General features: G+C 45.0%; 1 protein-coding gene across 1 annotated transcript; it reads left to right on the top strand.

Annotated features, from left to right (window-relative positions):
* The first annotated feature begins 2,772 nt into the window (after window positions 1-2,772).
* On the top strand, window positions 2,773-12,578 carry LOC149362403 (defensin-like). The gene is made up of 3 exons (XM_089569712.1): window positions 2,773-2,827; window positions 9,024-9,083; window positions 12,428-12,578. Exons 1-3 carry the CDS (start codon window positions 2,788-2,790, stop codon window positions 12,550-12,552), a joined length of 225 nt encoding a protein of 74 aa, XP_089425838.1. The 5' UTR covers window positions 2,773-2,787; the 3' UTR covers window positions 12,553-12,578.
* The last annotated feature ends 1,816 nt before the right edge of the window (window positions 12,579-14,394 follow it).

Below are 14,394 nucleotides of genomic sequence, written 5' to 3'. Positions count from 1 at the left end.
AGCATCCACCCAAGCTAAGCCTTACGGCTAAAAGCAAAGCTGGATAGCTTTGACAGAATCTTCGTGGTTAAAACATTGGTCCTGTTGCGAGGGTAAAACTCTACCCCCGCTTGTCCCGGGCAGTCACCCTACCATCTGCTAGCTGTTCCGGTTCGAAGTGCGCGATCAGTTCGGTCTCGTGGCACCGCTTGCCAGCCGTGGTGTTCAGATTAGTCTGTACAGCGAGTGCCTGGGACAGGCGGTGGTCCCGCGTTTGATCTCTGCGCCAGTACAAATCTTTAAAATCGATGTTTCGGTCAAATCTATGCAGGTTTTTCTTTGCAGCCGTACGGCTGAGCTTGGGTAGATGCTAATGAGTAGTTACTCCATTATTTAAACTGTTCCCCAGCTTGGCGGCTTCCCCTCAACAAGGACTAATGACTTCTTTTTCTGATGTTTAGCTAGTCCTTTCCTGCTTTAGCCGTGCTCATTCTTTCGCAGCAAATTTCCCCCTTTCATCACCACAGCTGGCTGTCTGCAGCCATAGGTTATCCGCTCTCCGCATCATGCCGCTGCCTAAGCCCATTGATTCGTATTTCCGGTTGAATGTAGAATAAACGAATTAGCATTATTGCAGCGCTTCTTTAGATTCAGAAACAAACTTCTTCAGCTATAACATTTAGACCTTAACAATTATTAAAAGCGCACATCATCCCAGCGCACTTACCGTGTTTCGAACTAGGAAGGCGGGAACGCAGAAGTGATTCTTACACTGTCACTAAGGAAGCATAACCAACAAAATCCCCTTTTCCCAGTCGTCCTGTGGCCCCTGGTGTACAGTTTCGGCAGGCGTTTATCCGTAAAGAGATTGCGCCACTGTGACTGATGTCTGCATTCAACAGACTTGCGCGTTACCGAGATAAAGCATCGCCCATGACTACCAGCGTAAAAAGCGCTTCCCGATACCGACGCACTCGCTGAAGGTGGCTCGACAGCAGTCACGCACGTGCAAATACACTTCCTGAACATTTCGCTTCTTAGCTCAAAGACGAGCTGCCTACGGCGCTGCAGGTTCCTACAGCCTTGATGGAACGACTGCTGCCAACGTTGGCTGCCCGTTGGCCGCCCAATGCGCCGATCACGGCACCAGTGTACCGCGGTTACGTGCTGCGTAGTACGTAGCCCGCGTGCAACACCAGAAGCGAAAACCATTATTCTGCTGCAACTCGGCGACCATTACTCCTTGAGGAGAGCCCCAAAAACGTGGTGTAGGACGATCACTGTCGCCGATTTCAGCATAGCAGAGCGCCCGCACTTAGCGGCGTTTTTCAAGGTGTTGTGGCTGTCATTAAGGATAACCTAGAAAGCAGAATATATATTTTCTCTGTGATTTTTCTGGGATTAGGAAAATAATAGCAAGGGCCTGTAATAATGCGGTAAACATTTTGTAGCACTGTCCATGAAAAATTTCTGCGCTCTCTTTGTCCGAAATCGACACAGGTGCTGCAACAACGTTGTGCGGCCTTTGTGTAACGTTTAGTTGAAGCGCGTCCTTTAGCAGTTGCTATAAGCACACGGCAGTTTACGCGACCGCAAATTTGCTTATAGTTGTTTCCTTCGATTGAAGCACTACCAGTACAACCACGCAGATTGACGTAGGCGCGGGGCACGGCTGCGTCGAATGACTTCTTCGAGGTCCGAACATTATCTTTTGTAATTCCTTGCCTCCGACGTCAGAAAGAATCCACAAAAAGCGCTCTCAGCAGAGAAAAAGAACTTGTTACGAGATGATTCGAAAGCATCGATAAATAAGTTGTGGAGTTCTAACGAAGCTAAACCGAGTAGACGTGCGAAAGCACGCGTTAAGCCAGGCTGGCTCATGATTTCACTTTCTTTGGGTCGTTGGCACATTTGGAGACGCAATTAGACTCATGTTAAGCTCTGAATGAGGTTAAGCTGATCTGACCTGTTGACACAGCTAGAAGTTGATGAAGGCGAGGATGTGCAGTGAACAGCACGAGAGTGTGTTGCAGTTTAACACGAGACGTGATCGGGTACGGCGATAGCGTAGTGCTCTCGTGCAGTTGCCAACGGAGCTGATAAGTTCGCGCCGCCGCAGGTTTGAAACCCAGTTGCGGGAGATGTTTATTTTATTCCTGCACTCTCATGGTCAGGCACGCTACGAGACTCCTAGTTGGGTTTGACCCCATTATGTAGTGTTTTGGAACTAGAAAAAATGACGCCATATCTCGGCCTCAGCGCAGTATAGAGGTTTACAGCATATGCAATAGGCTACGGCTTACTTCACGCAAGCGTACGCTCTAAACAGAAAAGAGTGCAAAGGGGGTAAACTCTCCTCTAGCGCCTTCCCTTTTAGAAGAGGGTGTGCGCTGGAGAACCGCTTTCTCCCTCCTTACTCCCACATAGGCGTATTCGTGTTTGGAGTGCAGGTGCTCAGCTGTCGAATGGTCCGTTTACATACCTCGTGTGCTCAGTAGTTCCAATGTCTTTTCCGTTATGTGCCTCGCGTCTTTCCTGCTGGCCTAGGCTTACTAGCGATGTATCACAACAGACCTGTTCGTTATCCTGTTGGAGTCCAGCCAACTTTGCTGACGCCTTGGCTTGTCCATCATGCTTTGTCCAGAGGATATTAGTCCTCAGTGAACTGGAAGGAAGTTGTCTACGTTTTTATTCTACATTTACATTCACGGGATGAAGTTCCAGTGAAGGCTTAGCTGCGTTAAAACATTGCACGTCTTCGCGTGTAACGTTTCCACTCGTGCCCACAGGTGGCGAACACATCTGACGATGAGGCTCTCCGTCCTATTCCTGTTCGTGCTGCTGGCCGGTGAGGACAAATTCGGTTTTCTTCTTGCGAGCCATGCGTGAGCATGGAGCATTGTTGCGGTTCCAGCATTTAGAAGAGTCTTCATACATATTCTGTCAAGGAATTCCTGAGTAAAGCTATGCGTTGACATTTATAAAGATAATTTCACCCTCTATGTGCAACTGTTTCCGTAGTCAGAAAGACAGCTTGCTCTAAGGACGCAGGGTAGGTCCTATATTTCCAATGTGATGTGTGCAGGGGTGGACGAGTATTGAAAATTTCTGTTAGGAACCGAACATGAAGCAAAAATACTTTCTGTTCTCACATCCAATATGAAAAAAAGTTCAGTGTGAAAAAAAAGTTTCACAAGTCAAGAGCGAAAAGTCCTTACATAACGCAGTATGGAAGGATGAAATAAAAATCACACGCTTCTTGCCGACGTAGTTGATCGAAGCACGTGTTCGGTCATATGGGCCTGGTCACGTGTGATATGTGGGAGAGCCTACATTCGGCATTTCCCGCTGCCTAGAAGCATATCAATATCCGAATGAGGTCGGCCACGCGATAAACGATGGCGAGAGCAGCGAACAGGGCGCGTTTAGAGTAATTTTCTGCCTCTTTAAAATAGATCTTAGTATAGATCTTAGTATAGATCTTAAACTAGATCTTAGTAGAATCAGCCTGCTATTCGATTGCAGCCGAATATTTGTAAATTCTTGACTATCGATCGAAATATGAACTGAGAAACAAGCATGTTAGATTCGTATTCAAAGCTCGGAATGCTCGCTTTCTCCTACTTTTGAGGCACATATAAGCACCTTTTCTCAGCAGCTGCAACACACACTCCTCGGGCTCATTTTATCTTCACTGAACTGCCCCAGATTTATTGCTTTCGGTGAAATGTTTGAAGTTGGGTAATAATATGTTGAAGCTCTTTTTTCGCTGCTTTTCTTGAATAGACCTGTTTCCAAAAAAAAAAAAAGAAACTACTGCAAGTATGTGTACTATTCGATTTTATTATCTCTGAACTCTATGTGCAGTTAAAGGAGGACGCACACCAGCATTCCTTTTTTTTCCTCTGTCCGCCGCGGTGTCTCTATGTGTTTGGCGGTCGGCTGCTGATCCCAAGTTCACGGAATGGAATGCCGGCTGCGGCCGCACTTCGATGAAGGCGAACCGCGAAAACGCCGGCGTGCCACTGCACGTAAAGGTGCATTCATACGAGAGAACTTAGGGCCGCAAACCATGTGTCACGTGAGGTCTATCTTCGGGCCCATCAGGTCTGGCCTGCCCTTTCTTGTCGGCAAGCATTTCACGGCGAAAGACCACGCTTATGCCGAATCCGCTTATCCAATCTCCAAATCTGAATGTCTGAACAGACATCAATAACCGGGTCTGACATGCGCGCGGCCATTGCCCATGCTCGGGCCAGGCGCGAGCCTCACGGAGCGGAAGTTGGATATCACGTGACGTCTGGTTTGCGGGCCAATGGTCCGTCGTGCGAATCCATCCTTAAAGAACCTCAGGTGCTCCAAAATATTCCGGACCATTTAACTACGGCATTCATGAGAGCCCATATATCGCCTCAGGATCGATACACCACCTTACAGCCATCACAGTGTTTTTTTTTAAACCATGGCTCAAATATAAGAAACAATGATATTTTGACATATTTCAATTGGATTACAGAAAGATATTTGCTAGAATTTTTGCTTGAAAGAGCATGCACTCAAACATGTTTTTAACAGCCACTAGAATGTAGTAAGTACAGGCATTTTGCTGAGTAGTAAGACGGGATTTTGCTCGTCAGTTTTGTTGTACGGCCTCCTTCGTGGTCTTCAAATCAAATCAAATCAAGTTTATTTCATATTTACAGTACATGGTTTATGGGGTATATACATCAGGAGGCCCAAAAGTCGAGACTGCAAATAGGGCCTCCTATGGCTACATGAACAGAATACATAAACCGACGCATGCACAACAATTCGAGGTAAAAAAAAGAAAAGGAACGCAAATAAAGCGACAAAAAAGAAAGAAGTGTACAGCAAATGAATGTTACATAGTGATTGCAAACACAAAAACGTTATTAAACATCTAAAGATTCAAACAAGTGGTGTTTTAACATTTTTGTTGAATTTGTACAATGACATTGGGGTTTTCAGTGAAGGGAGCAAATTATTCCAAGTGGAGATGGCAAAGAACGATGTAGTTTGCTTTCCATAATTAGTCCGTACTTTTGGCAACAATAAATTGTTCGACAAAGCAAAACGCGTGATGTTATTATTTGTAATTATATTTTCAGGGACAAAATTAACACATATGTACTTATTGATGACTTTGAAAAGAAAAACCAGGACCTGAAATTTGTGAAGATGTTCAAGGGGCAGGACATGTAGTGAATGGAACAAAGGTGCAGACGGCTGGGTAAAAGAAGAGGAAGTGATGATTCTAAGTGCTTGTTTTTGCATAGAAATGAGTATAGAAAGATGAATTCTGTATGTGCTACCCCATGAAGTGATACAGTAATTAATATGGGAGTGTATGAATGCGTAATAGATTGAAAGCAACGTATCTAAGCTAAAGAACGGCCTTGTTCTGATGAGAGCCCTTATTCCGAAACGAAGTTTATTAACAACGGAGGCAACATGATGATTAAACTTCAGGTTCGAGTCAACTATCACACCTAGAAATGTAGCAGAATGTGTTTGCGGTATTGAAACATTGTTGATAGTTATTGATAATTGTGAAGTAATTTTTCTTTGAGGGGCGTGAAATACCACAAAACTGGTTTTAGACGGATTAATTTTAATACAGTTAGCGTGACTCCAGTTCTCTAAAGATAGCAGCAACGAGTCAAGATTTGTAGTTAATTCAGAAGACGTGTTACCAGTTGCCATGATGGTTGTGTCGTCAGCGTACAAGAGACATTGGGTTGTATTTAAGTAAGTCTGAAGGTCATTAATATAGGTTAGAAAAAGGAGGGGACCTAGAATTGAACCTTGGGGCACTCCTTTATTAATTAGTCTAGGAGATGACAATATACCTTCAATGCATACGCTCTGGTACCTGTCGGATAAATAACTTTTGATCAGGGTCAACGCCGGGCCTGTAATACCATAGCTTTCGAGTTTAGAAAAAAGAATGCAGTGATTAATATTATCGAAGGCTTTGGTATAGTCTATGAAGACAGCGCCGGCTATCATACCGCTGTCAAGTTGTGTTTTGATCCAGTCAGAAAAATATAATAGGGCACTTTCCGTTGAATGACCACGTCTAAAACCGAATTGAAAAGGAGACAAGATATTAAATTTGGCGTAATAGGAATGTATTTGTATTTCTAGTAGCTTTTCTACAACCTTGCTTAAGAAGGGAAGTATAGAAATAGGGCGGTAATTCTGCATATATGATCGGTCGCCTTTCTTAAATATTGGAACTATCTTAGCCCGTTTTAATTGAGTAGGGAAAACTCCTGTTTCAAAGATGACATTGATAACGTGACAGAGAGGCTCGCAAATTAGGTGCTTGACACTTTTAATATGGGAAGAATGTATATTGTCTAATCCAGCACCTGTGTTATTTAGGTTGCTTATTACACCTAAAACTTCCTGAGGCGTGCATGCTCTTAGAAAGAAGGACTGTGGCTGACGTGATAGAACAGGAACTTCAACGCTTTGAACTGTTTCAGAGGATGAAAAATATTCACAAAACGCATTGGCTATTGGTAAGGGGTCGCGCAGAGCTGAATCATCTTTCTCGATAGTCTTAATAGATTGTTGACTAGGTCTCGTGTTTATGAATTGATTAATCAGTTCCCACTTTCTTTTCGCATTACTACTGCTTTCGATAAGCTTGGCTTCAAAAAACTTTTGTTTTGCATTTTTAAGAGACTGGTTTATTTGTTCAGATAGAATCTTGTAGCGATGTAAAAGACGCGTTTTAAATGGTTGTCGTTTTGTTTTTCTATATAAGTTCTCTTTTTTCCTCAATGATTCCAGTATATGTGGGGAAACCCAGGGACAGCGAGGTGCGCGGTACCTTTTGGTCGTTATATGTGTTGTACAGGATGTAACTGCAGCTGTTATGAGACTTGAGAACATATCAATGGCCTGTTCAGCGTCTGAGCTTGAAAAAATTGCTGAGAAATCTGCCCGTGTTAATTCATCACTGTAAGCCTGCATATCTAGTTTCGTCTGAACATAATTGGTTTTGTAGTCATGATGGGAGCTAAAGTAAAAAAACACCGGATAGTGGTCAGTGATGTTGACCTCTGCGACTCCAACATTCGGCGAAAGCTCAACATTAGATAGAATAATGTCCAACAAAGTATATGGATTATGCGGCACGCATCGGGTCGGTATGTTTACAAGAGACTCAAAGCCAAATCCACTAAAGCAGTTAATGAACTCTTCATAACTTGGGCATGTACCATCAAGTAAATTAATATTGAAGTCACCCAATATTAGCGCGTTCTTGTTTTCGATAGATATTTTTTCAAGCGTAGCAGAGAAAGAGTCGCAAAAGTCAACAGTTGAACAGGAAGGGGAGCGATAGACAGTGCCCACGATTATTTTCTTTTTGTTGTACTGAGGCAAAAAATTTTCAATTTCCAGCCACAAGGACTCACACTTATTCACGTTAATGCTTAAATCATCCCGCCTATTGTATGAGAGGGAGGATGAAACGTACATGGCAACGCCCCCGTGGGGACTGCTACTGCGATGGAGAAATTCAGCATTGTAACCTTGTAAGCAGAACAGTTTTTCGTCTTCTGGGTGAAGCCAAGTTTCCGAAAAACAGATGATTGAAAAGTGATGGTTTGTTAACTGTTGGAAGGTAGCAACCTCATCGAAATGTTTCCTTAGGCTCCGGACATTAAAATGTACAGCCGAAGTAAGATTGTTTCCGCCTAGTTTATTTGTCAAATCTGAAGTTGAAAAATAATGCATTCACTAGACGGCTGAAGCGGTTGAAGTTTCAGAAAAAACCTGCAAATCCTTCTCGGATGTTATCCTGAACACAGTGCTCTCTGTTGACTGACGGGCTCTGATGACACAATTGTTTGTCCAAAGGAACATTCATTTTTTTTTCTTTTTTTAGTTTCAGCGCCGCTCCAAACAGCCTTTTGTTAGATGGTGTGAGGTGTTCATTTACATACACAACATTTTCATGCAGGGCCGAGTAACCAAGACTTTTCGTTGTCAGCCGCGTCTTCCGAGCCTTAGCGAAGAACTCATTTCGCTTTTCGCGGGAACGAAAACGTGCTATCAGATTCTTCTCGTCAGAACGTGTAGGAACCCGATGCACAACTTCAAAATCCTCAGTCCCAACAGCACAGCTGATCTCGTCGCCCCCTTTCTGCATTATCTGGATGCAGTCCTCACCTTGTGTCAGTGGGATGCCTTTTATCTCAAGATTGTTAAGACGGGAATACTGCTCTAGCTCAGCCACACGGTGAGCGAGCTGCTTGTTGCTATCAGCAAGCGTTTTGCACTGGGCGTCGATGTCAGCTCGCGCGGTTTTTAGTTCTTCAAATGTTTGATTCATAAAAGTCATGCTTGACCTGAAACTTTCAATCTCAGCCTTTAATGCGTCAAATTCGCTTTTCGAACGCTGAGCTAGTTCTGTTTTTGAATCGTTGATGGCTTGAAGCATTTCTTTCATTCTTTTTTCAAACATTTGCTTGAATTCTTCAAGTTCTTTTGCAAGAGACGCAACAGTCTCTTGCAGTCTCTGCATCTGCCCCGCTGAAGTACATGCGACGATGGTGAAACTCATGCCAACGTGTCCGGATGCTGCATCGCGAAGACATCCAAACTGCCTTCAGGACATTAAGTCGATCCATGCCGCCATCATCTAATACTGAGACCTGCGCCTGAGCTGGTAATTCGGAGATGTGCATTCTAAGGAATGCATTTTTCGATGAGCGCTTTCAGACGACATGATTAGAGAGAGGACTGTCGGTAGTACTATGCGTGTACTGAAGTTCCTTACGGGCGCTTTGCTTTTAATTCAAAGGACATTGGCAGTTTTGTATCCCCCAATTAAATACTTTTCCAATGCTTGCCGCACATCGGAAATTGTTCATTTCACTGGTCTGTGCAGTTATCAGGGACAAGTGTCGCAGAAAAGGGTATAAGAGCGAAATGTGCTGCTTGCTTGTAGAGCGTTGACATGTGTGCCGCATCAGGTTAACACCGATTACCTGTGATGCGTGCAGTTTCCCTGACCTTGACGTCCGGGGCGGAGGACAAGAGCCAGGAACCGCACTTGCGTGTCCGTAAGTGCAGCCAAGAACCCGTTTGAAGGGACATCCTGCAGCGCCTGGTGCAGGCTGCCCCTGCATCCTCGGCATGCCAGTTGTAACTGCACGCGCACGGAGAGAAGTTGAAGCGTGTCGCTGATGTTCGTCCTATGGTTTATCTGGTGCTGGATTTTTCTGTTTGTCTTAATCCGTTGCTTTCAAATGCACAAAGCCAAAGCAAAATCTTCAGGTTGCAATTCCTGGTAAAATCTCTGTATGCGGTGAAGTTCATAAGAAACATGATTGAAGAGCATGCCACAAGCGCACTCCATCATATAAATTCAAATTATAAATACAAAATTACACCGATAGTATAAAAATTACATCACACAGGGCAACAACAGTAAAAATTGACCAGCGACTAAGAATCGTTATGAGATACGATTTACATAACATTGCAGATTGGTTCGCAGTGAGCAAACCTCAGTCACCAAACCAGAAGATATGAAAAATAGCAGCATTTTATTTTATTTACTTTATCAATAAAACTAAGATAGTCAACATTTATCCAAAAGCCGAAGTAGTTTGTTTTACTGTCGGTACTATCGAAGTACTTTATGTTAACACTTTGAAGTAGGAAGAGTAGACAACGGCAGCTTTCTTTCAAAAGAGATGTCGGCCCTCGGGTTGTTGGCTCGCTGAAATAAGTATATAATATGGAAAAAAACCGAAGTCGACCCATGCTTCAGTGCGCAGCAGCAGTAGGAGACGACCAGATAGGGCCAAAAATACGCGGCCAGCGCTACATAAAGTAATGACGTCGCATTAAAACATTGCGTGCTGTCTTCCAGCGAGAAAAAAAAAATGACCAGAGGAACATTACGGTATTTTCTATGGTACTCTTCAATGCGTAATTCCAAGCCACGAGTTTTGTTACTAAAGTATTTGAACTCTTTTCTTATTCCTTCGACCTTCGCGATGCTAAGGCTGCGCTGAAGCCTGTACTGGAAACCGGAAACCTATCGCTCGCTATGGTAGCCGTGAGGCTTACAGGAATGGACGCCTTGCAGCGGCGTTCCAGCTTACTCAGACGCTGGTCTACTAGTGTTTTTGTTTGGAAGCCGTGTAGTCATGTCGTCAATATGACTCCCTGCCTCCGAATTTTTATCCGCGGATGGGGTGAATTAGGTGTTGTTGGCATTAATTGCCGATTTCATGCCAGCTTTGTGCTGATAACACCTTGCTTGCTCTGCTGTAGTAGTATTTTAACTCGAGAAGGTTAGTACTTCCATGCTGGAAAAAAATTGTCCGGTGGGGGCGTTGGTTTGAACCCTCGCAACAGGAGCGGCCGGTTGCTCCGGTCGCTCCCGCAGCCTAGGTCACGTGCCCGTGTGGAGTCATCACAACCGGCCTACAGGATTTTATTCAAACTGACCACCTGGCAGGTGGCCCTTATAGTAAGGATTGGTCGTTAGAGGTTGATCTGGAAGGGCAACCAGAAACTCACAAACCCCGCCGGTGGCAGCACCAGGAATCGCAGGGCAGTGGCGCTTCGCTTAACCACTGCACCGCTGCCCCAGGATTGACATGAGTGCTCCCGGCGATATATGAATGTAAAGTTTTGAATTGCTAATTCTACATATCTGGGCATTAACCCATTATATATATTGTGTCATACAGTTAAGGTGTACTTTAGGTTTCCCTTCTAGTCTTTTATCTGCGTTCGACATGTGTGAGTCCCCATATGGTCCGCCAGCCTATTCCGACGGCGCTGGGGCATTTTCGGCTCCTTCATTTCTCCATTAAGTGCTGATTCCCCTAAATTTAAGCAGAACCACCCGCTAATTGCACATCTGTTGGGACGCAGTCCAGGTCTTCGTTCCTGAATAGGCGGCACTCAGTGCTGTTTGGCATCTTGCAGCTCTTCCGAACGTGACCTCTTTTCCTGTATGGCCGGCATAAGGAGGCTCGGTCTGCCATCACCAAGCCAACAGAGATGCTGTCCCACAAGGATGTAGAGAGAACAAATCCGGTAGCGCGCACAGGTTCACGTCCTCTTAAGGACACAGGCGAACAAGTCGCATCGTGAACTACTTCAGTGAAACACCAGCCCTCAGTGAACCACCTGGTGTGGCTGACGCCCCTTCCTTCGCTGTAATGTTCAAACGCCTTCCTCGTTTATTTGCCGGGGACAACGAATGGCATCCGACGCGCCTTTGCGGTTTTTTCCGGTCGTGCTAGGCCATCCATTCGGGAAAGGTTTCACACCAATAGCGCCTTGTTTTCAGTTCATCGTACAGATTATTGCTTTCACTTCAGGAGCCCCTACCTTGACCAGGGCTGCCTCTGTTCCCGGCAGTACGAGGGTCATTTAGCATTCCTTAATGTTGCAGAAGAGCCCTAAAATCTTGAATAAGATTCGGCCTCCCCGCAACATTTCCCGTCACGCTTTAGCTTAATACATGCAAATATATAACTGCGTCACTTGGCAGCTGTAATTAATGCCCTCTTAGACCAAGGATTGAAGTGTGTTTGAATTGCTTTTCGTTTTTCGGCGGGCAACGGTCGACAGCATTTTCCTCTACACATTACTGTTCCGCCGGGTGCCATCCCTCTTCAGAGAGCGTTGCTTGTAAACTCGTCGAAAAGCAGTGCATTTGCACATTCTTGACACCCGCTAACGAACCATCGAAAACATGTTTGAAGAACCTCGTACGTATATACGCGAATTGTTATCTGCCGATCACTGCATATCCAAGATGCCCTTAATGGAGCAAAATTTTTTGGACCCAGTACAGACAGACCAGGTGGTGTTATTGTTACTAATTAACTTTAAAACATTGTTTTCACTTCTTCCACACCTTAACGGGCCTCTATCACAAAAGGCTACAATTTCAAACCAGCGAATGTGTTGTTACATGAAAGTAGTTTACAGCAAAGCGAGACGATCACTCCGTTCATCGGAGTTATTAGTCCGTTTCAAGCCAGGGAACGAGAGTACTTTGCACACGGAGTAGTTTGTGCATGGTTACGTGCACTGGAGAGGTTGCTTTGCCAGCAAGCTTCTTGAAAGCGCGTGTATTTTGACTGCAGCCAATATTTGTTGGGCGACATTCCCGGCCTATAAATATTTAAGGAGCCTAAAGGTAATAGCTGAAAAGTTATTTTCATGTACTGCACAGCTGACAGTGCTGTGCCGAAGAAAGCGCGAGCTCTGCGAACTTAAAAAGCGTATTTCTAAAATTTGTGTAAAGTCTTAGGTTAAACACCCTGTATAACGTCACAGTACATAGCTTTTGTAGTCCGTCGTTCTAGCAATTAGCGCTTCATCAAAGGGTGAACACAAGTGTGCCTGTAACGTGAAATCACTGCACTCGCAGGCCGTGGATTTGGCTGCCCATTTCGGAGGGGATACTGCCACAGGCACTGCAAGTACGAACTGGGCCGCCGAGGAGGATACTGCGCGGGACGGTTTCGGCAAACCTGCGTTTGCGTCTTGAAGTGAGTGCTGCCTGCACCTCATCTCGTAATAAAGCTTACTACGCACATGCACCGTGGTGTCTCTGGGGCCTTTGTGCATCCGTGATAGAGGTGCGACCCCTTGTGGACAGCTGCTAATGTCGCTCCTCTCGCGCTACAGACTTGATTCTATGCAGTCATAAAGAAACACTTCATCGAGCATACCGAATTACTCGATGCATGACACGGCGCTGAGCCGATGATTGTTGATAGCCCACTGCATTGGACGCCGTCGGCCACAACGCCGTCTACTTCATCGCAGCGCCGACTACCACCGACTGGCATCGCAAAAGGGTCGCAAATAGGGAATAAATTAGAAAGCCTGTGCTGAGGTCAGCGATGTCTCGTTTTGTTGCCTTCTCGGAGCTACCATATTAAATTGCGTACGAGCTTAAACACAAAAAGAAATCGGCTGTCTCTCTCTGTTAAGCCGAGAGTGGAATCGGGCGTTCTTAGATCTGTGCGCCAACTGTTAGTGCCGAGAATGAATGGAAAACGGAAAGACATAGACGGGAAATTAGGGAAGCTTGTACCGGCCTGCTATTCCACAAAGGCGTGAGGGGTGGAAGCAGGAAGGGATATCGAGTGTCGATGAAGACACAGACAAGGTGAGTACGGGTGTGCAGTGCGATTTCTAGGTTTTGCGCAGAGCAGAACTGTACCGCAACATGCTCGAATTTTAAATTCTGCTTCACTTCAGCGTCGCTGGTTTATCGCAAGGTCTGCTTAAGTTTTGTTGGTGCCGGTTGAAGCGTAGATGATGACAACGACGTGGGAGATAAAACTAGTGAGCCGAAACTCCTGAAGTGGATGCCTACTGATCCTCTCGCAATCCGGCGGCTGTTTTAGTTCAGGCGTAGGGAAATTATTATGTATACAAAAAAAAATTAAGTAGACATACCGTGACGAACGGGAAGCACATAGAAAAAAAAGCAATCAGATACGATGTTAGTTCACCGTGTATGATATATCGCGGTGGCTCAGTAGCTATGGTGCTCGGCTGCTGACCCAAAAGATGCGGGTTCGATCCCGGCCGCGGCGGCTAGAATTTCTTTGGGGGAGAAATTCTGGAGGCCCGTGTACTGTGCGGTGTCAGTGCTCGTTAAAGAACCCCAGGTGGTCGAAATTTCCGGAGCCCTTCACTACGGCGTCTCTCATAGCCTTAGTCGCTTTGGGACGTTAAACCCCACAAAACCAAAACCAAACCGTGTATGATATACGTAACATGACTCAAAGCTGGAGCACCAAGATAACTAGCACACATCGTTTCCATAGCGAACGTAAAGATACAAAGACACATACCCAAAATGCGGAGCTGGAGAAGAAAGTTCAACGTGCCATTGAGAAATGCTGATTTGTTTAAATAGAGATTATAGTGACTTCCACGTTAATCCAATTCCGAATTCTTAACTGGTGCCGTTAAGTCATTGCCCTGCTTTAGGGCGCCAGTGCTCCAACTGTTATCTACTGACGTCTACCGCGAAGGCGTTCACATTACCTATGTTATCCGGTAACGAGTTTTTGCTAACTAGAAAATAAGAAAACGATCACAATTGAATTGCTTCTTGTGAAATGAAACGGTCAATTGCAGCCCCACAAAAAAGACTGAACAATTGAAGAAAAACAACCGATTACTATTGTAATGAGATGCAAAATAGTTGTGACCGCTAATGACTAGGGAAGGCGCAGACAATGCACAGAATAAAGCCCAAACACATTGATCATGGCACTCCGTGAAAAATGTTTACATAGTTCTCGCCTCCGTTTTTTACTATGGGCGTATAATGCTTTACAAAGCCTGCGAAAAACTAATGCCTTTCCTGGGATA

This window comes from Amblyomma mixtum, chromosome 2 (assembly GCF_055824585.1).
Source record: "Amblyomma mixtum isolate Tamu chromosome 2, ASM5582458v1, whole genome shotgun sequence".
Classification (NCBI taxonomy): domain Eukaryota; kingdom Metazoa; phylum Arthropoda; class Arachnida; order Ixodida; family Ixodidae; genus Amblyomma; species Amblyomma mixtum.
The sequence above is the reverse complement of the archived record's forward strand: the minus strand, read 5'-3'. Positions and strand labels throughout refer to the sequence as shown.

What these genes read in the sequence shown, in the direction of transcription:
- LOC149362403 (XM_089569712.1), top strand. Translation starts at nt 2,788, where the DNA reads ATGAGGCTCTCCGTCCTATTCCTGTTCGTGCTGCTGGCCG. An exon ending in CCTGTTCGTGCTGCTGGCCG is followed by an intron (nt 2,828 to 9,023) that starts GTGAGGACAAAT and finishes TGATGCGTGCAG; the next exon opens with TTTCCCTGACCTTGACGTCC. An exon ending in GGAACCGCACTTGCGTGTCC is followed by an intron (nt 9,084 to 12,427) that starts GTAAGTGCAGCC and finishes CTGCACTCGCAG; the next exon opens with GCCGTGGATTTGGCTGCCCA.